General features: G+C 39.5%; 1 protein-coding gene across 9 annotated transcripts in view; it reads right to left on the reverse strand.

Moving 5' to 3' along the window:
• Positions 1-11,026: 11,026 nt before the first annotated feature.
• IFT25 (intraflagellar transport 25) overlaps positions 11,027-20,084 on the reverse strand; it is a 28,003-nt gene continuing 18,945 nt past the window's right edge. For 5 of the 9 annotated variants that reach the window (XM_072820306.1, XM_072820307.1, XM_072820308.1 and 2 more), the window contains exons 4-7: positions 18,227-18,333; positions 16,565-16,633; positions 13,121-13,164; positions 11,027-11,237 (exon numbers count right to left, since the gene is read on the reverse strand). In XM_072820306.1, coding sequence (XP_072676407.1) covers positions 11,124-11,237; positions 13,121-13,164; positions 16,565-16,633; positions 18,227-18,333 — 334 coding nt within the window. In that variant the 3' untranslated portion in view covers positions 11,027-11,123. Of the gene's footprint in view, positions 11,238-13,120; positions 16,021-16,564; positions 16,634-18,226; positions 18,334-20,084 lie in introns of those variants that run through there. The other 4 variants (XM_072820310.1, XM_072820311.1, XM_072820312.1 and 1 more) reach the window with 1 other exon arrangement.

The raw sequence follows: 20,084 nt of genomic DNA on the forward strand, positions 1-20,084 counted from the left end.
GGAGAAAATGCCATGGGTGTGCTGGCTGATATTATTAATAAGTCCGTTCCACAACTGCCTCCTTGGGTCCCCTTTTTAGGGAGTCGGGGATGGAGGGAAGGCAGAACAGCAGGGACCCCGAATAAAAAGTCTTTATCCTGCCCAAGCAATTGCAGGAATGAGTTTGTGAGGGTCCACTGAGGGGGAGTAGCTGTGCAAACAGCAGGACCAACGTACAGCTGGGGACTGTCCCTCCAAAGTGCTGATTCCATACAAGCAGACAGCAGAGAAGACCATGCTTCTCTGGGTCACTCCTCAGACGGTCTCCCGATTCATGCCTGGACAGTTTTCAGAATGTTAAAGTAGACCCCAAGCGTTCCAAGTCAATTCTCTTCAGCTTAAAGCTTCAGGCATTCATTGGGCCTTGATTCTTTTTCTGGATGCTGAGAAATGCCCAGAGGGACCCAGTCCCACCTCACCCCACGGGAGACAAGGCACACACAGCAAAGACCATAACTCAAGGTGCGTATGATGGGGAAGTGCTGAGATAAAGGCTAGCTGCTCGGGGAGTACAGAGGACAGAGCAATCCTGCGGAGCCAGCCGGGTTTGGGAAAGCCTGGTGGAGGTGGTGGCCTCTGGGGTGGGCTTCGGGGGGGCCCAGGCCTTCCACATTCTGTGATGGGGACCTGGAGAGTACAGGAAGGGCAAAGGACACTTGTGGAGAGAACCGCACTGCAGAGGTCGAAAAGAACATGTGCAGGCGGCGGCTCAGGGGGTCTGGGCTCCAACCTGCTAAACTGGCCTCGGACTATTTCATTCCTGGTCAGCTCAGCCTGGAGTTTAAGCAGGTGTGTTAACATATCTTATGCAGCATGGTTAGGTGTCCACTGAAGGATTCAGGATTCCTAGTCTGCCACAGAGATGACATCATCGAGAGTCTCAATTTTTCCAAGAAGGGCACATGGGGGCGCCTGGCTGGTGTGGTTGGCTAAGCGCCTGACTCTTGATTTGGGCTCAGGACCTGATCTCAGGGTCTTGAGATGGAGCCCCATGTTGGGCCCTGCGCTCAGCGGGGAGTCTGCGTGACAGTCTCTCTCTCCCTCTCCTCTGCCCCTCCCTCCACTCTCTCTCAAGTAAATAAATCTTAAAAAAAAAAACAGAAGGGCACCTGGATGCTGTACTCCCTGACATCTGACATGCTCGCACCTGCCAGCCTGTTGTCTGGAGCCTGCAGGACCGCCAGCTGGGATTCAGACTCGCTTTACCGTTGTCTAGCAGTCTTGATAGGAAGAGTCTGAGGCCAGCCTGACTGATTTCTCACGGCACCCGAATTGCTTTTGTCCTACCTGAAAACCTGTCAGATTCCTTCCTTATACTTGAGGTTCAGTAACTTCACCAAGACATAGTCCAGTGTTGATCGTTCTGATATCAAAATTTCCCGTAGTACTGCTGGAGTCTCAATTATTTGTCTCCCCCCAGATTCATATGCTGAATCCTAAAGCCTGATGTGACAGGATTAGGGTAGGACTGGGAGGAGCACTGGATGAATCACCGCTCAGGAGGAATCCCTGAAGAATTAGATTAGTGCTGTTATAAAAGAGGCCCCAGGGAGCTAGCTTGCCCCCTTCCACTGGGTGAGGATACAGAAGTCAGCACCCTCAAAAGACTGCCCTCACCTGACCTTGCTGACACCCCAATCTCAAAGTTTCAGGCCCCAGAACCATAAGAAATAAATTTCTATTGTCTATAAGCCTTTTTGTTATAGTGGCCTGAACAACTAAGGCAAATACAATATCCTCTTCTGGTCCTAAGATTTAATAATAATAATAATAATAATAATAATAATTCTTCTTCTTCTTCTTCTTCTTCTTCTTCTTCTTCTTCTTCTTCTTCTTCTTCATATCAGGGACATTCTCTTCAGTTGCCTGGAACATCTTTTCTATTGTATTTTGTCCTACACTCTTGCTCAGGAACTAGAATTATGGCTATGTTGTATCCTCTGTTCTTCCATAGCTGTTACTTTCTCTAGAACTTTTTAAAAGTCTGTGTTCTTTTCTTTTCTTTTCTTTTCTTTTCTTTTCTTTTCTTTTCTTTTTCTATGTTCTTTTCTATTTCATTTTGTGATTTTTCTCAAACTCTGTCCTGGATTTCTCTTAAACTGTCCTCTGTCCTCTGACCTGGATTTCTCTTAAACTGAGTTTATCACTACACTAGATACAATTTGTTGGTTCTCGCCCATTCCCATTTGCCCACAGAGCCGAAAGCCTGAAGGTTGCATTCTGGTTAGGTTCTGCCAGAGGGAAGAACTGGTGGGAGATTAGAAGTTGGGTGGAAAGGAGAAGCCATTTTTTTCTTTTCACTTCTGGCTGGAGAGACGGCAGGGGACTGTGCCCCCTGGCTGCTATCACCAGCCAAGGCGGTGGGGGGCTTCTGTTCAGAGACAGTGATGGTGCCTCCACTGGTCAACAGTGAGTGTGGCTCATGGCTGCCACCTCTGGGTTACATACCCATCTCCTATTTGCTTTCCCAGCCTCTTCCACATTTGTAGCAGATTCTCTGCATTATTTCCCTATCTGCTTTAAAGTAATACCTGGAGCAAATGCAGTTTTCCTAATTGGATGCTGACTGCTATGATTTCCATCATCATCTCTTTGCTTCTTATGTGGCTTTACCTCTGAAACGGTTTTCTTTTTCTCTTCTGTTTCTTTCTTTCTTTCTTTCTTTTAAATTTATTTATTCATGAGAGACACAGAGAGAGACAGAGACATAGGCAGAGGGAGAAGCAGGCTCAGGGATCAGGAATCCTGATGCAGGACTTGATCCCGGACCCCGGGTTCACACCCTGAGCCAAAGGCAGACGCTGGACCACTGAGTCATCCAGGTGTCCCTCTTCTGTTCCTTAGCATCGGCAGCTCACTGTTCATCTTCTGTGCCTTATAATTTTTTTCTTTAAATCCTTGTATCTCTTCTCTGATCTCTTCTTGTCTTTTTAAGGGATAATCCTGGGTCTCGGTTCTTGTGTTCTTTAATTTCCCTTGCAACATACGCTGTGTATCCACCTTATTTTTGTTTTTTTCTTCCATTTCTTTTAGTTGCTAGTTACAGTTCCCTATAGTACAGTGAGTGGTTCTCAAACTTCAGCATGCTTCAAAATCACCTGGAGGGCTTGTTAAAACACAGATTCATGGGGCCCAACCCCAGTATTTCTGACTCAGCAGATCTGCAGTTGGGATAGGAAATCTGCATTTCTAACAAGTTATCAGATAAGGGGCTGCTGCTGCTGCTCCAAAGACCACACTTTCAGAAGTATTGCTATAGTGGATGTTGTTGGAGATCCACCCAGATCCCTCTCACCAAGCTGGCACCCATCTGCCAGCTGCGGTGAGTGTTGGCTCACAGATGCCCCTTTTCCTGAGAAGGTTCCTCAACAGGAGCTATGTTATCCAGAAATTCCTAAGAGATTGTGTTCCCCTGAGGGTGACCCATGGTCCAAATGATTGATGATGCATTTAGAATACAAAGTCCTGGTCCCTTGCCTCAAAGTGACAGTATACCTCTCTGGTGCCGTTCATGGTGCAGAACTCCCTATGGGATCAGGCTGGGGCTTCAGTTGAAGCCATATCTTTTTTTTTTTTTTTTTTTTAAGATTTATTTATTTTGAGGGGAGGGAGGGAGGAGCAGAGGGAGAGAGTCCTCAAGCGGACTTTCTGCCAAGTGAGGAGCCCAACAGAAGGCTCCATCCCACAACCCTGAGATCACAACCTGAATGGAAACCAAGAATTGGAGGCTCAACTGCCTGAGCCACCCAGGTGCCCCTGAAACCATATCTTTGATTAATTTTCTCCTCTTGCCTAATCCTGCTTCCTGAGAGAGCTCATTCAATACATCACTCCTTCAAGAGTCCCTATTTTGGGCTCTGTTTCTAGAGAACTTGACCTAAAGCAGTCCCCTTCTGGGTCTGTTCTGATTACACTTTAATAGGGCTTATTGTTTGCTGGAACAGAGCATAGAAGGATGAGGAGGAGTAAATTGGGGCAATCTACAACTTTCATTTAGATTGGCTGTCTTAAATACCCTCTTATTAAGTTCATTAACTCCTTTGCAGTGGGGCTCCTAGAAATCCCCCTCAGTCCCATTCTCTCTGCTTCAACTGCCTTTTCACCACCTGCTATGCATAGATTTCCTAGGGTGTAACTCTAACTCCTAATGTGACTGTATTTGGAGACAGGGCCTAGAGGTGGTAATTAAGGTTAGATGAGGTGAGGCTAGGGCACTGACACAAAAAGGATGGGTGTCCTTTTAAGAAAAGACACCAGAGAGGGGTGCCTGGGTGGCTCAGTCAGTTAAGCACCTGACTTCGGCTTAGGTCATGATCCTGGGGTCCTGGGATCAAGCCCTGGGTCAGGCTTCCTATTTGGCGGGAAGTCTGCTTCTTCCTTTCCCTCTACCTCCCCCTCCCTCACTCCTACCCCTATTCACACTTTCTCTCTCAAATAAATAAAATCTTAAAAAAAAAAAAAAAAAAAAAAAAAAAAAAGAGCCCAGAGAGCTCTTTCTCGTCTGTATAAAGAAGAGGTCATATTAGCACATAAGGAGATAGCGCTCATCTACGAGCCAGGAAGAGAGGTCTCACCGGAAACCAACTATGCTGGCACCCTGACCTTGGCCTTGCAGTCTCCAGAACTGTTAGAAAATAAATTTCTGCTGTTTAGCACCCTAGCCTGTGGTGTTTTGTTACTGCAGCCCCAGCTGTCCAAGGTGCCCTCCTTCACCATGCCTCCTCCAGCAGTCTCCTCTGTTGTATCTTGTCTGTCTTTCCTTCAGTTCCATCTCCCTGACCCTCTGGGGACATTCCCCCTCCTCTGAAGTTACCTGCGGGGTGAGATGGCTCAGTCTAATAAATGGTTGAATCAGACCTTCATGTCTGTGACATGTTCAAGGTCTCTAGGTCTGGGAGAGCATGGCAGTTCTCAGTTTCCTTTTCACCAAAATCCTGATTTCACAGTACTTAGTGAAAGTCCTTTCCAGTTAGAGGTTGTAACTATTTCCTTTAAGATGAAATTCTTTTTTCTTTCTGTTTATAATTCTTTTTGTTGTGAATAATGAGTTTTGAGAAAGGGGATGGAGGGATCCCTGGGTGGCACAGCGGTTTAGCGCCTATCTTTGGCCAGGGCACGGTCCTGGAGACCCGGGATCGAATCCCACGTCGGGCTCCTGGTGCATGGAGCCTGCTTCTCCCTCTGCCTATGTCTCTGCCTCTCTCTCTCTGTGTGTGACTATCATAAATAAAAATAAAAAATTAAATAAAAAAACAATGTGGCTACTATATTTAAAAAAAGAGAAAGGGGATGGAGTAAAAATCTCTCTGGTTATTACTAACACGTATTTCTTTCTTATCATGTATATCATGCTTATTGATATACATGGATATAGGATGGATATCCATCCCATATTTAGGTATCCTATCCATCCTATCCTCTTTAGGATATGTAAATATCCATCCTATATTTACATATGATTTATATCCCTTTATAAAGTAGGATATTTGATGTCTGTATAAATGCTTTCTAATGTATGGATGCATAGTTGTTTCCAGTTTCCTGTCCTGTAAATAGCATTGCTATCAATCTTTTTTCATTTGTCATTTATCTAATTATGTCATTAGGATATATTCCTAGAAATGGAATTTGTCAAAAGCTATGTGCCTGTTTAAAACTTTGCGCACTGCCACATGTTAATTTTTAGAAGGTTTGGTATCAGCTACAAAGGGCTACTGGAGCATCACATAGAAGGTGAAGCCCCCAAAGGATGCCCTCCATAGAGGGGCATTTCTGAGACAAAACCATAACAGCAATGCTTTTTAAAAAGTCTGTATAAATGAGTGAGATTCTCAAGAATTTTCATTTATGTAATATTTCTCTGCCCTGTTTATGAGTACATGGTAAAAATGTCATTAGATTTTTAAAGTAAAAACCTGGGGTGCCTGGGTGGCTCAGTTGGTTAAGCATCTGCCTTTGACTCAGGTCATGTTCCCAGGGTTCTGAGATTAAGCCCCGCATCATGCTCCTTGCTCAGCAGGAAGACTGCTTCTCCCTCTCCCTCTGCCCCTCCCCTACCCCGCCCCTTGTGCTCTCTCTCAAATAAATAAAATCTTTTTTTTTTTAAGATTTTATTTATTTATTCATGAGAGACACACAGAGAGAGAGAGAGGCAGAGACACAGGCAGAGGGAGAAGTAGGCTCCATGCAGGTGCCTGCCCAGGATCATGCCCTGGGCCGAAGGCAGATGCTCAACCGCTGAGTCACCCAAGTGTCCCTCAAATAAATAAAATCTTTAAAAAAAAATGATAAAATTAAAAAGTAAAAATTTGATACAAGGCACCGTGGTAGGCACTGGTACATAGTACATAATCCAAAGTACATAATCCATAGTACATAATCCAAATGCATATTTTATTAGCTAAGCTTTATTAAAAACTCAAGGATGGCATGAGACATGCAAATAAATGAACATTTATTTAGTCAACACATTTTAATTGATAATCTACTATAGGCTGTTCTAAGGCCTGAGGATACAGTCATAGGCAAAAGCAATAAATGTTTCCTGCCCTCATGGAATTTAAATTCTAGTGAGGGAAAGAGACAATAAACATGATACACATGATAAGTTAAGAAAGAAATACGTGTTAGTAATAAGCAGGGCCATCCCTAAAAGGTTGTGAGAGCCAAGGGCAATTCAATCAATTTAGCCCCTACCCAAGATATTCACCCTGGAAAGGGGGCCACACTGCCCTCATCTTTCACAGCACACTTGGGATATGATTAAAGGGGAAAAAAATCTCAGTTGAATTTTAGTGGTTGTGAGAAAAGAGGAGGAAGGTACCAGAACCCCTGAAGCACAGGACACAGGGTGGCTACTCCCAGAGCCAAGATGAAAAACAAGTGGAAGGGAGACCAAAGGTGTTTATGCAGCAGTGGTGTGTGTGGGTGGGGGGTGGCCACGCTGATGAGACAGACTACTTCCCCGAGGGGATTTTGTGGAAGCATCTGAAGTCGGTGAGGACAGCCATACAGATACCTAAGGAAAGAGCCCTCCAGGCAGAGGAGGCAAATTCAAAGATCTCGACTACACAGTACACCAGCATAATGGGTCAGGAGTCAGTAGGTAGGTGGAGAGAAATACAAATGAGGAATGAAGGAGATAGAAGAAGCCAGCTGGGAACAAACGAGACTTTACAAAGATGTTGGGCTTCAGCAGTGAAGAAAAAAGAAAAAAAGATAAAGCCGCATATTATACCTATTGCTTGAAACTTGGAGAGGTTTTTTATAAGGTGAAATTAATTTTTAAAGGCCAGGAAAACGAAGGTGAAAGAATGCTGTTTTTAAGTGTCATAAAGTGGTATTACAAGCTCTACATTGACGACTTGTTCTCGGCATCCACAGGAGACAGACACAGAGAAAAAAAGACTTAAGAGATAATTTACTAGGCCTGTGCCAAAGAGATCAATCAGACAACCCCCGGAGATCCCTTCCAGCAATCTGTGAGCCTCAACACTGTTTCTTACACAAAGAATCATTGACATTTCAGTTTAGGAAGTTGGCCAAAAGAAAATCCTTAGCGTTTCATTTTATTGAACATGAACACAATTGCTCTAAGTCACCTTCCTTCTCGAAAACCTTAAATGGCTCCAGTGTTGAGGGAAAATGTTTGAAAGCATTAAAAGCTCTCTGTGATCCGGCTGTAATGTATGGGTTTAGTGTTATTCTTTGCCCTAGTCAGACTTAAATATTCATCACTTTCCAAAGGTGTTTGATGACAGAGTACTCTTCTTCACATCTTCAATCACACCAACATTGCTCTTGAAATGCCTTTCTTACTCTCCTTCATTTATCTAAAACCTACCTTTCTAAGAGTAAATTTGTTCAACAAATCTTTATAAATGGCTTATCAGAAAGTATTAAGAACCTTAAAACTGTTCCTAACTTTGACCAATTCCTTTCTGAGAATCTCCTCTAAGGGAATCATCTGAGGGGCAGGCAAAGATTTATGCACGAAGATACCCTCAGTAGCATTATTGATTTTTATTTTTCTATTATAAAGAATGTCAAGCACACACGAAGACAAAGAGGTGGGTATAGTGGAATTCCATGTATCCACCACCCAGATATAATCATTTATTGCCATATTTGTTTCAACCAACATTTTTTTCCCTTAAAAAATCTGCTGAAGTATTTTAAAGCAAATCCCAGATATCAGGGCATTTTGCACCTATATATTTCTATATGCATCTCTGAAAAATATGAGCATTTTCTTATCTAACCTTAATGCTCGTAACACAGCTAGCAAAATGAACAATAACACCCAATCCATAAGTGTATTTCCAAATGTCTTATTTTCAGTTGTTTTACTCAAAAACATCCAAATAAGATCCACTCATGGCATGTGGCTACTGGGGTTCTTATGTCTTTTTGAATATAGAGTGGACTCCTTCCTTAATTACCATTTTTCATGCCACCAACTTGTTGGAAGAAACCAGGTCACTTGTTCTTTAGGATTAGCCACATTCTAGTTTCATCTGTGAATCAGTCCGGATAGGCCAGTTTATACTCCAAATTTCATTTGGTTAAAACAAAGAAACCCTAATTTTTCCTCCTGTATGTCTGTCTGTCTCCCATTGACTGAGAGGTCTGTTCCCTGCTATCATCAGGGTGACTTCCAGAGCCAGACTGGTGAAGTAGTTAGTGTGCAGAACATCATTGCTGGTCATCATGACAGAGAAAGAAAACAGCTTTGAGGGGTCTCATGCAGGCCTAGTTATCACTTCTCATCTAATTGCCCACAACTGGTCACCTGGCCCTACCCAAACAAGGAAGGTCAGAAAATATATTCTGCCACGTGTGGGAAAGGCATAGATGTGGGCATTTCTGTGAGCTATAAAATGGCTACTAGTCTATTTGCTTCCCTGTGGTGGCATTTTCCTTGTTTTTTTCCATCCCTTGTATTTCCTGAAAAATGGAAGTTTACTCTAGAACTTGATTCAATTCAGGCTCAGGAATTCTGGTGGAAGATTTCTGAGGTTGGCCTGTGTGCTTCATATCGCATCACATCAGGAGCATATAGTGTGTAATTGTAGTAGATCATAGTAATAGCCACTGTCTCCTTCTCTTCCCATCATGTATGTGTATACATGAAGACAATCACAGAGAGACAGAGAGTAAGAGAGATTAATTTGAAGAAATTGGCTCGTATGATTATGGAGTTTGGCAAGTCCAAAATCTGTAGGGTTGGCTGACTGGGCATCCAGAGAAAGAGCTGTTGTTGTAAAGTCTGAGGGCTGTCTATTGGCAGAACTCCTTCTTGTCCAGGAAAGGTCAACCTTTGTCCTATTAAGGTCTTCAAAGATGAGATAGTGGGCAATCTGCGTTACTCAAAGTCCACCAATTTAAATGTTAAAGTCCACCAATTTAAATGTTAATCTCATCCAAAAAATACCCCATACATAAACATCCAGGATGTGTGAGCAAACATCTGGGCATCGTGGCCCAGCCAACGTTACACATAAAATCAACTATCACAAACTAAGATTATGTTACAGGTTGAACTATGTGTCTGAAAAAGACACATTGAAGTCTTAATCCTTGGTACTTATGAATGTGACTTTACCTGAACACAGGATTGTTACAGACATAATTAGCTAAGATAAGGCCATACAGGAGTAGAGTAGGCCCTGATCCAATATGACTGGTGTCCTTAGAGAGGAGAGGAAGAGACACAGACACAGATATGTACAGAGGGAAGATGAGGTGAAGACATACAGAGAGAATGCCGTATGATGACACAGGCAGACATTGGAGCTACATGGTGCCACAAGCCAAGGACTGCCAAGCACTGCCCACAACTCCAGAAGCTAAGAGAAAGGCATAGAACAGATTCTTCCTCAGAAACTCTAGTAGGAACAAACCCTGTCAGTACCTTGATTTCTGACATTTAGCCTCTAAAGCTGTGAGACAATAAATGACCATTGTTTTAAGCCACCAAGTTTGGAGTACATTATTATGGTGGCCCTAAGAAGCTAATATGAACCACAGAAACAAAATACTATGTCCCAATGCCATTGTTTCCTGTGTGTTTATCAACTTGAGATAGCATTTGGTTTGTGCATTTTTGTTTTCAGTATTCTGGAATTTCTTTTTTGTTTGAATTTTTGGCTATATTAGTTATTTATGTTTTCAAAGTCGAGCTAAGCTAAATAACAAAGTATATTCAGATAAGTTTTATTTCCCTCCAATCTGTCCTCTGCTGTTTCTTTCTTTCTTTTTTTTTTAAAGATTTTATTTATTTATTCATAGAGACGCAGGTAGAGAAGCAGGCAGAGGGAGAAGCAGGCTCCATGCAGGGAGCCCGACGTAGGACTCCATCCCGGGTCTCCAGGATCACACCCCCGGCTGCAGGCAGCACTAACCTGCTGCACCACCGGGGCTGCCCCCTATGCTGTTTCTTACCTTCCCAAGGCATACCAAAAAAAAAAAAAAAAAAAAAAAAAAAAAAAAAAATCAACTACTATCTACCTATCTACAATGGTTGTCCCGGGGAAATCAGATTATGTTTTTCCTAATTCTCTTGAGATTTTCAAATCAGGGCAAAAATAAAATTAAAAGAAAAAAAATAAAATTATTCGTACAAGGCCCAGCTCAAGTTCTATAGCCTCTATGATACCTTCCCATAAGTATTTTCTCTTTTCTGAACTCATACATTTACTGTATATGTTGCTCACTTAGTCCTTTTCATCAACCAATCAATAAATTAAAAAATTAATGCACTGAACCTAAAAAATATTAATGCACTGAGATCTAAAGGGCACCATGTTAGATGCCGTGAGGACACAATGTATTCAGTCAAGTTTTCATGTACAGGCATTTCCTTTATTATAGCTGTATATTGAAGTGAAAGCTTCCTTGTAGCCTACATGGTGGCCAATCACTCCTGACTAATGAACCAAATTCCTTTGTACAAAATCTTGAAGAGAAAATAAAAACTGAAGCAGACTGATACAAATCTCTTTAATAAAGTATATCAATGACAACTTCATGTTTAAATAAATATATTGTTAAAAAAATCATGTAAGAGTATTCTGTTCTAATTACTAAGGAAGACTTGAGACTGTTATTCCCTCTGCAGAAACACTATGCACAGATGCAAAGTGATCAAAGGCTGATATAATAATGAATCTCAAGTAAGTGGCATGGCCGTCTCGTGCCTGTAAAGGAAAAATCAATATGGAAGCTTTTAGCAATTCTAGTTAACTGTTAAAGAGCAGTTAGCAAAAGAAAGGGTTTGATGCAAGAATGATATCCTAAGAATATAATAATATGTAAGATATAATATTCAGAAAAGAAGCTAGATGCATGTAACAGTACCACTGCTCGGATGTATTACCAGGCAAATATCAGCATTGGTTTGATGAAAAATAGCAAGCAGAGCTAAAAATTGCAATTTTACATTTCTGATTAGTTTTTTAAAAGTGTCTTTCTAAAGTATTTTTCAATGTTAGGAGATTTCCTTTGTTCGATGATTCCTCTGACTCTATTATCCTGAAACATTACTATACTTTCACATTTATATGTTTCTCTGGAAGGCAATTAGGTGATATATATGTGTGTGTGTGTGTGTGTGTGTATATATATATATATATATATGCAGCTATAAATATGTTTACACTGATGAACCCAGTAATTTTATTCCTTGAAATTTAATCTTAGAGAATAACTTAAAAGGTGAAAATCATGGTAGTGAGAACACGCATAAGATGTTCCTGTTGTATTACTTACAATGACAGAGAGAGGAAAAATAAACTTAGTCAACATTTGCCTCTTTCCATACGTTTCATTTTAAAATTATAATTATAAAACTTGTAACACAATATTGTTTAAAATTCTTCATTTTTTACTACTTTAACTATGTGATGCACATTGACACTAGAAGAAAATAAGTATAACAAAAGTTCTTGTGGCAGGGAAATAAAATCATGGGTGACTTCCAGCTGCCTACTTCCCCTTACTATTTTCTAAATATTCTGTAATGTTGCAATGCTCCTTGATTCACAATGAGACCTGATACAAAACACTTAACAGAGGCTTACTAATCATAACCCATTAGTAAAGATGGAGAAAAACAAGCAGATAAAATTCAGTCTAATTAATTACTTTTCTGACCCCCATTGGCCTCTCCAGTCATTGGGCACATTTGGTGGAGAAGATAATTAATAGCATTCAAAAACTTCCTACAGAATCTTTTGAAGCACGGATTTCATAGCAGCGCCCAGCAAGTTGTGAAGAAGGAAACTTAATGGACAAGGTTCCTCGTTAAGCCTCATTTAGAGAAAACTTAATTAAACAAACACTACCACCAAAAAAAGAAAGAAAGAAAGAAAGAAAGAAAGAAAGAAAGAAAGAAAGAAAGAAAGAAAGAAAGAAAGAAAAAGAAAGAAAGAAAAAGAATCACAAAAAAACGCACATATTCAGTTGTTTCACCTTTTTGTGTTTGTCTAAAACCAGGGCCTGATAAACTACCAGGAACAGAGAAACTCCTGATGAGGCAGCAGCTTCCTCATCAACAGGCATTCATTCCACTTGACAAGCAAAGCCCAATGGAATGTTGTCGAAAAATGCTGGTTCTCTTTCCACCTCATCTCTCTTTGGCTTATTTGTTGCTGATCCTATGCTCCATTTCCCCTTATGTGAATCTCCCTTGTCCTTTCATGCTTAAATTAACATCTGATTTTGGCATCTCAACCTTTTTTGATTCCTATTTTAAAAGGCCTACAGAATCAAATGAAAGAAAGCAAAGCAAGTAAATACTTCAAAATAAATGAACAAAATAAAAACAAATAAGTGAATTGTCTTATTCTTGCTGTTATTCTATGATAGATAAAAGCCTAGTTATGAATGTATTTATAGTATTATTGAGATTTAGATTATAGTATTATTGAGAATAACCTTCTCTATTGGTTGATTAGGTATAGAACCTCTAACATATCACAAAGGTATTTATTAATTTCATGACTGAGAAGATATAATTAAAATGTAAATAGATTATGCTGGCTAAAGATAATATTTATCTCTATAAAGTATATCGACTTACCATAATTTCTTCATTTTGAAGCTGCCCCTCTGTGTGGACTAGATCTAAAGCACAAATGTAACAGAAATGAGTTAGGGATCAAAATGCATGAGGACAGCTACCGAAATTTATATTCACCAAAATATGATGTCTGGTAAACTATAGTTAGATCAGACTTACCAGAGCTTGGGGGTTAAAATTCAATATCAAAATGAGAATATTTGATGTAAAAGGCATGAAAGATAAACTGTGAGTTCTAAAACATCCCTAGCAAGTATAAACAAAAGGAAATGTAAATTACAGAAAGGATCAAGGCACTAACAGTTATATTACAGGCCTGATAGGAGCCATCTTATTACCACTCTCATGGGTAATGACTACAACTCAGTTTCTCATGCTGAATTTATACTGTGATGTTGAATTATGCTGCCCATGAAGTGATCTCTTCTGGTATCCAACTTTAGAAAACCTTTACCTATATAATTTTAAAGCAGATTAACTTAATTGCTCACAAGTTAATCATATCAAACATTCTTCTAGAAATATGAAATATTTGGTTGATATAATAACAAATACTGACCTTATTCAGAAATCAATTTTATTTGTATCAGCATAGTCGGTGTATGTGATTTTTAAAGGAACATACTACCAACAGGGTAGTCTCTGGGAAGTAAGATGGTGCATGACTTTGTTTCCTAAGATCTCTCTGAGGTAATGAATAGTGATCCCCTGCTTGACCCATTCCCCTCCAGTCCTACTCCTGAGTGGCAAATGCTTTCAACTCCTTCAGCTTTTTTTCCTAGAAGGTTAACATGTTTATATTCCTTTTCTTGATTTGTAGTACTTTACTGACTTTATAGTATGGTGGGAGAAAATTTGGGTCTCTGAGATCAGTATCTTCTTCCTCTTCCTTCAACCTTTCCCTCCTACCATCCTCTCAATTTTGAAATCAATACTTGACAGTTACATTATCGCCTACGTAAATGTTATTTACTGCTAAAATAAGTATTGAATTATGATCCCATTTTCTTTCTTATACAACTCCTCCTCTACCAGGAGTTAATAATACCTTCTTTCATTTGCTTAGTTTTTTAACTGTGAAAAATTGGAAAATCTCATGCTGACATCAAAGAAGACAGGGTATAATACCTGTATATTTACCCATCATCTTGATTTTAAAATTACTAACATTTCACTATACTTGATTTATGGAATTTTTTTGCTAAAGCATTTTAAAGAACATGACATTTTACCTCCAAATATCTGGTTATCCATCTCTAAATAATAAGGATATTTTCTTACATAACCATAATACTATTATCAGGCTAAAATTAAAAATTGCTTTAATATCATATAGAACCCCATCCACATTCAAATTTCTCAATTGTCCCCAAAATGTCTTTTTATAAAAGTTGGTTTATTCAAATCAGAATTAAGTCTCCTTTAATTTTGAACTGATTTCTCTCTCCCACACACATTTTTTCCCCACATCACTGACTTACTAAAGAGACCAGGTCAGTTTTCCTGTGGAATATCCCACATTTTGTCATTTTGCCTCTTTAAGGTTTCATTACATTTATTCATCTACTCTCTGTTTCGTATATACTGGAGTTAGAGCTAACGGCTTGATTATATTCAGGGTTTGAGGCCTTCATCAAATGTCTGGTGATCTTCGGCTATCTTTTGTTACTTAATAAATAAATCATTTGAAAACTATGTGCCATGAACCATCCTCACTGACTCAGACTTCAACAGAGCAGCCAGGAATGAGGTGGTCTATGTCAGTATCCATAGATCTTTTTTTCTGGAGCCACTCAGTTTCTCCAAAAATATTTAGTCTCCTGGCCAGGGCTATATTCTCAGTTGCTGTCATAAATAGTAGAGCACAGAGGTGTTCTCACTATTCAATATGCAGGCTTCCACTTAAATCTCCTGTACTCCATGTCTCACTCTCTCTTCTATGTCTGGTCTCCCTGAGTTCTGAGACTTAACATTCGGTATTCCTCCTTAGCCCTTGCAGACGGTTTGTGGGAGGAAGGAGGAGTCCTCTAGCTTTGTGTGATAAGAGAACTTACCTAGGGTCAAACACTCTGTATACAGATGTTCAACTATTCCCTCTTGTTTTCTGGTCCATGTCCCACTCATACTTTCTCTGGTACATCCTGCCTTCAAATTCTAGACCTTTCTGGGGTTTTGTTGGGCAAACTGTATTGCTTCACATTGACGTTCTCCTTGGAGGGCACTTAGGTTATAACCTACTCCATTCAGCTACATTAGTCTCTTCTACCCGTGTCCTCTCTTCCATAATTTAGATGGATACCTCACATCCTCTTTGGTCTCCTATAGGTTTTTTGGTTTGTTTTAGTTTTGTCCTTGTAGGTTTATGCCTCCTTTTATTCCTTTACTATTATTTTCATGGAATTTTGGGAAGGAAAGGAAATAGACACACAAAGCCAATTTGTAGTGTTTAACTAAGGGCAATTCTGCTGATGATATTTATGTATGTATGTATGTATGTATTTTAAAGATTTTACTTATTTATTCATGGGAGACACAGAGAGGGGCAGAGACATAGGCAGAGGGAGAAGCAAGCTCCCAGTGGGGACCCTGATGCAGGATTCGATCCCAGAACCCCAGGATTACAACCCAAGCCAAAGGCAGACACTCAACCACTGAGCCACCCAGGTGCCCCTCTGCTGATGATATTTATTTTTATTTTTATTTTTTTTATCTTTTATTATTTTTATTTTTATTTATTTATGATAGTCACAGAGAGAGAGAGAGAGAGGCAGAGACACAGGCAGAGGGAGGAGCAGGCTCCATGCACCGGCAGCCCGACGTGGGATTCGATCCCGGGTCTCCAGGATCGCGCCCTGGGCCAAAGGCAGGCGCCAAACCGCTGCGCCACCCAGGGATCCCTGCTGATGATATTTAAATAGTACCATTAGTTAGTTAAGAAGGAAAGACAAGAAACTAACATTTATTGTCTACTATATATGATATGGTAGACACTATATTTACAAAACCCTAAACCATGGGTTACCATCCCCATTTTTCAGAGGATTCGGAAACTCAGAAAAATTAAGTATTAACATGCTAACAGTTATATAACCAGTAAGTGAAGAAGTAGTCTTGTATTCAAACCTGGGTTTTTCTAGGCTCTAAATAAGTCAACAAGAGATATCTTTTCTTCACCAAAATGCAGATCAGTTGGAAATACAGAATCAAAGGACAATTCTACTTCCTCGTGCCCAGAACAATGCTGGTGAAAAAGCACAGGGCAGCCTGAGTGGCTCAGCGGTTTAGCGCTGCCTTTCAGCCCAGGGCGTGATCCTAGAGACCCAGGATTGAGTCCCACATCGGGCTCCCTGCATGGAGCCTGCTTCTCCCTCTGCCTGTGTCTGCTTCTCTCTCTGTTTCTCATGAATAAATAAAATCTTAAAAAAAAAAAAAAAAAGCACATACCTCTTTCAATCCATGGCTCAAAATCAACTGGCTCTTTAGATGTGCTCTTTTCAATCTTCAAGGTCCTTACTGATGTTGTAAGGAAACAAAATAAATACAGGGTAAATTATCTATCTGATCTGATGTTGCTATCCCTATATTCCTTTTTTCTCTGTATCAAAGTGTCAAGCACTGGTGGGACTGAACAAAGTACTGGGATCAGAAATACCATGTTCTGAAAATCATTCACATGCTCTGTTTTTCTATAGGGACCTATGGTAAAACGCAGCCATGGGTCACTGTAATCTTACAATGTTTGCAAAGCACACAATACAGTTAGTAGAGTCTTTTTAAATTTGGTATCATCCAGAGTTATTTGTATACTGATAATAATAATAATACTGTTAGTGATCTTGTTCATAAACCTTTATGAAGAAACTACTGTTAAGTCAGGCATTTACTCATTTACTCTTGACTACAATCTTATAAGAAAAAGTATTACTAATCTACTTTACTGATTAGGAAACAGGCTTAGAGAAATCAGGCACCTTAGAGAGAAGCTAGGCAAAGTGTTCAGAGATAGAGAGCCAGTAAGGGCCAGAAGTGCAATTCAAACTTTAGGTATGTCTGCGTCTATGAGCTTCTACAATTAATGACAGTTAATAGACTTAACCAGAATGCAGGCATCTTCCTTCAGAACTGTTTTTTCCTCTATTACCCCTAATCCAGACCCTGCTACCCCAGAATCATTCTTCTCTTCTCTGTGCCCTGTGAGGGAGGTCCCCTGTGGATTGCATCACTAGATACTGGTCAGATTTGACCAATGGGAGGCACTGGGAGGAAACTGGAGGGCAGGGGTGAAGTGAGATCACGTTGTTTTTTCTCCACTCCCTTCCTGCTTCTGTGCCATGTCTTTGACAGTGGTTGGGTCCCTTCATGATTACAGCTGCTGCTGGGCAGGTCCTTAGCCACAGACTACAGCTCTCACTGGGCTCCAGTAACACAATTTCCATCCCTTATCCCAAGAGTGGTAATGGCTTATTGCTGTGGCTAGTTTCAAGGCGTTCTCACCATCCCTGGTTTGTTCCCTTACCCAGACCATAATTTTGTAAGTAATCCTATCAATAAAGTCTTCTCATTTGAACCATCTGGGATGTATTCTTTACTGCCATGATTTTGTCTGAAATACTTTATCCCTAAATAAACACAAGACAGGATTAGAATGATGTTCCAATGGGAGAGTGTCCTCCTAAATCCCTCAGAAAATGCCATTATTAATAGAAGAATCCAAATTATCCAATGCAAATAACCAAGGTTATCAGATTTTCGAGAAGAATTTGACAGAGAACCCCAAGCCAAATGAATCTGGAATAAAGATGTTGAAGAACCTAGTGTTCTGGCAAGCTGGCTTCTTATGTTCATAATAGGGATTTTTGCCAACGATTTTCACATAGTAAATTGCATGGAAATTATTATGCGCTTTGGAAGGGTTTCAAATTTGCAATTTTAGAGAAGCTGACTGTGCTTAAGGCAGTTAACCCGTACTCCCCACTCTCCCATTCCAGCCATAAAACTGGATTCCATGCCGCAAAGGAAAGTTAGTGTTTTGCCAAAGTTTACATATGTGCCCTCTGCCTATGGGAAAAATAAAAGATGATGAATATTAATGTATGATTTGCTTACCAAAGTAACTTTGAATTATAAGCCTTTCAATCCTTACATGTTTGTGAAAACAAATAATGAACTCTTGGGGAAACATTCCTGTTGTGGTCCAAAATGTTTCTGGATTCCTATTGTTAATTTTAAAGAAAAAGAAAAAAGAAGAGCCAAATGAAAATGTTTAATCACAAAATTCTAGTGAATAAGTATTTTAAATAAATGACCCTGGATTCTTGAAATCCCTTTCTATCTCTTCCTTCTGCCTCTAATCTCTCCCCAACTTTAATAATTCTTCTTTACTACTAGCAGATACATTTAAAAAAAAAAACAGAAACAGAATTGATGTCACTCTTGTCTAAAAGCCTTCAGTGGCCTCTTATTTAAGCCTATAAATCTGACTGTGTAGTATGGCATTTTATGACCCTATATGATCTGGTTGCATTATTAAAGTGCATGGTCTCCCATCATGGTATCCTCTCCCGTTATTGTAGTCACATTGGGCCAATTAAGATTCTGCAAACACGTCATACAGGCTTATGTTTCTGTGCCTTACTTAGATCATGAGGTTCTCTTGACCCAAAAGCCTTTCCTCCCTTACAAGTTTATTTGCTCTTTGGTCCCATCTCTCAACCTCAACAAATCAGAATCACTTCCTCAGGCCTCCTTTGCACTCAGCATCCATTTTTACATTGGTACTTATCTCTTGTGCTTTTATGGCTCCTGCTAGATGCTGAGTTCTGAGTCCAACCACTTTCTATTAATTATCTTTGTACCCCAGCAAACTATCACAATGGCTGACCTAGATACGCAAAAGATGTGTGTTGAAAAAACAAACATGCATTCAAATTTATGTCATAAATCTTATATATAGTATATATATAGTACTGCCCACTGAAATAACCATTTCTATTTTAACTATATAAGCTCCTTCTTTTTTGAAGGAAAAATTTTATCTACACTGAAATTTATCTTAAATATACAATTCATTGAGTTTTGATAAATGTATATACCTATGTAACCAATAGGCTAGGGCAACCAATACTCCAATCAAGATATATAGCATTTCCATTGCTCCAGAAACTTTCCTTCCAGACAATTCTTACCTCCCTTGGCAACTATTGCTCTGATTTCTATAACCATAGACTATGCCACAATTTGGTTATCCATTCTTCTGTTTGATATTTTGTTGGATATTTGGATTGCTTCCAGCTTTTTAGTATTATGAATAAGTTGTTACAAACATTCTTGTACAAGTGTTTTGGGGACATATTTCATTTCTCTTGGGTAATTATTAGAACTGCTGGGTCATAGGGCAGAGGTATGTTTAACTTTATAAGAAGCTGCCAGATTTCCAAAGTGGTTGTAGTATTTTACATTCCTACCAGCAATGCAAGAGAGTTCTAGTTGTTCCATACCCTTGTCAACACTTGCTATTGTCAGTCTTTTTAATTTTACCCATTCTAGTGGATATAAACTGGTGTCCTACAATATTAATTTGTATTTCCCTGATAACAAATGTTGTTAAGCACTTTTTTCATATATATATAATCTTACATATATGAAACACGTATATATCAGAAACTTCACTGACAACATGATACATATTTCATATGTTATATGTATTATATACTGTGTTCTTACAATAAAGTAAGCTAAAGAAAATGTTAAAATCTAAAGGAAGAGAAAATACGTTTATACCTCTCTATATATATTTACTTAAAAAAAATTCCTTGCAGTTAAAACCCATGTTATTCAAGGGTCAACTGTACTCTACTATATATTTTTGTAGAATTCATTTATGAGATATATATGTATTGTGAATATTTTCTCCCAGTCTGTAGTTTCCCTTTCCATTTTCTTACTTGTGTCTTTCAATAAGCAT

This window comes from Canis lupus, chromosome 3 (genome assembly GCF_048164855.1).
Source record: "Canis lupus baileyi chromosome 3, mCanLup2.hap1, whole genome shotgun sequence".
NCBI lineage: Eukaryota > Metazoa > Chordata > Mammalia > Carnivora > Canidae > Canis > Canis lupus.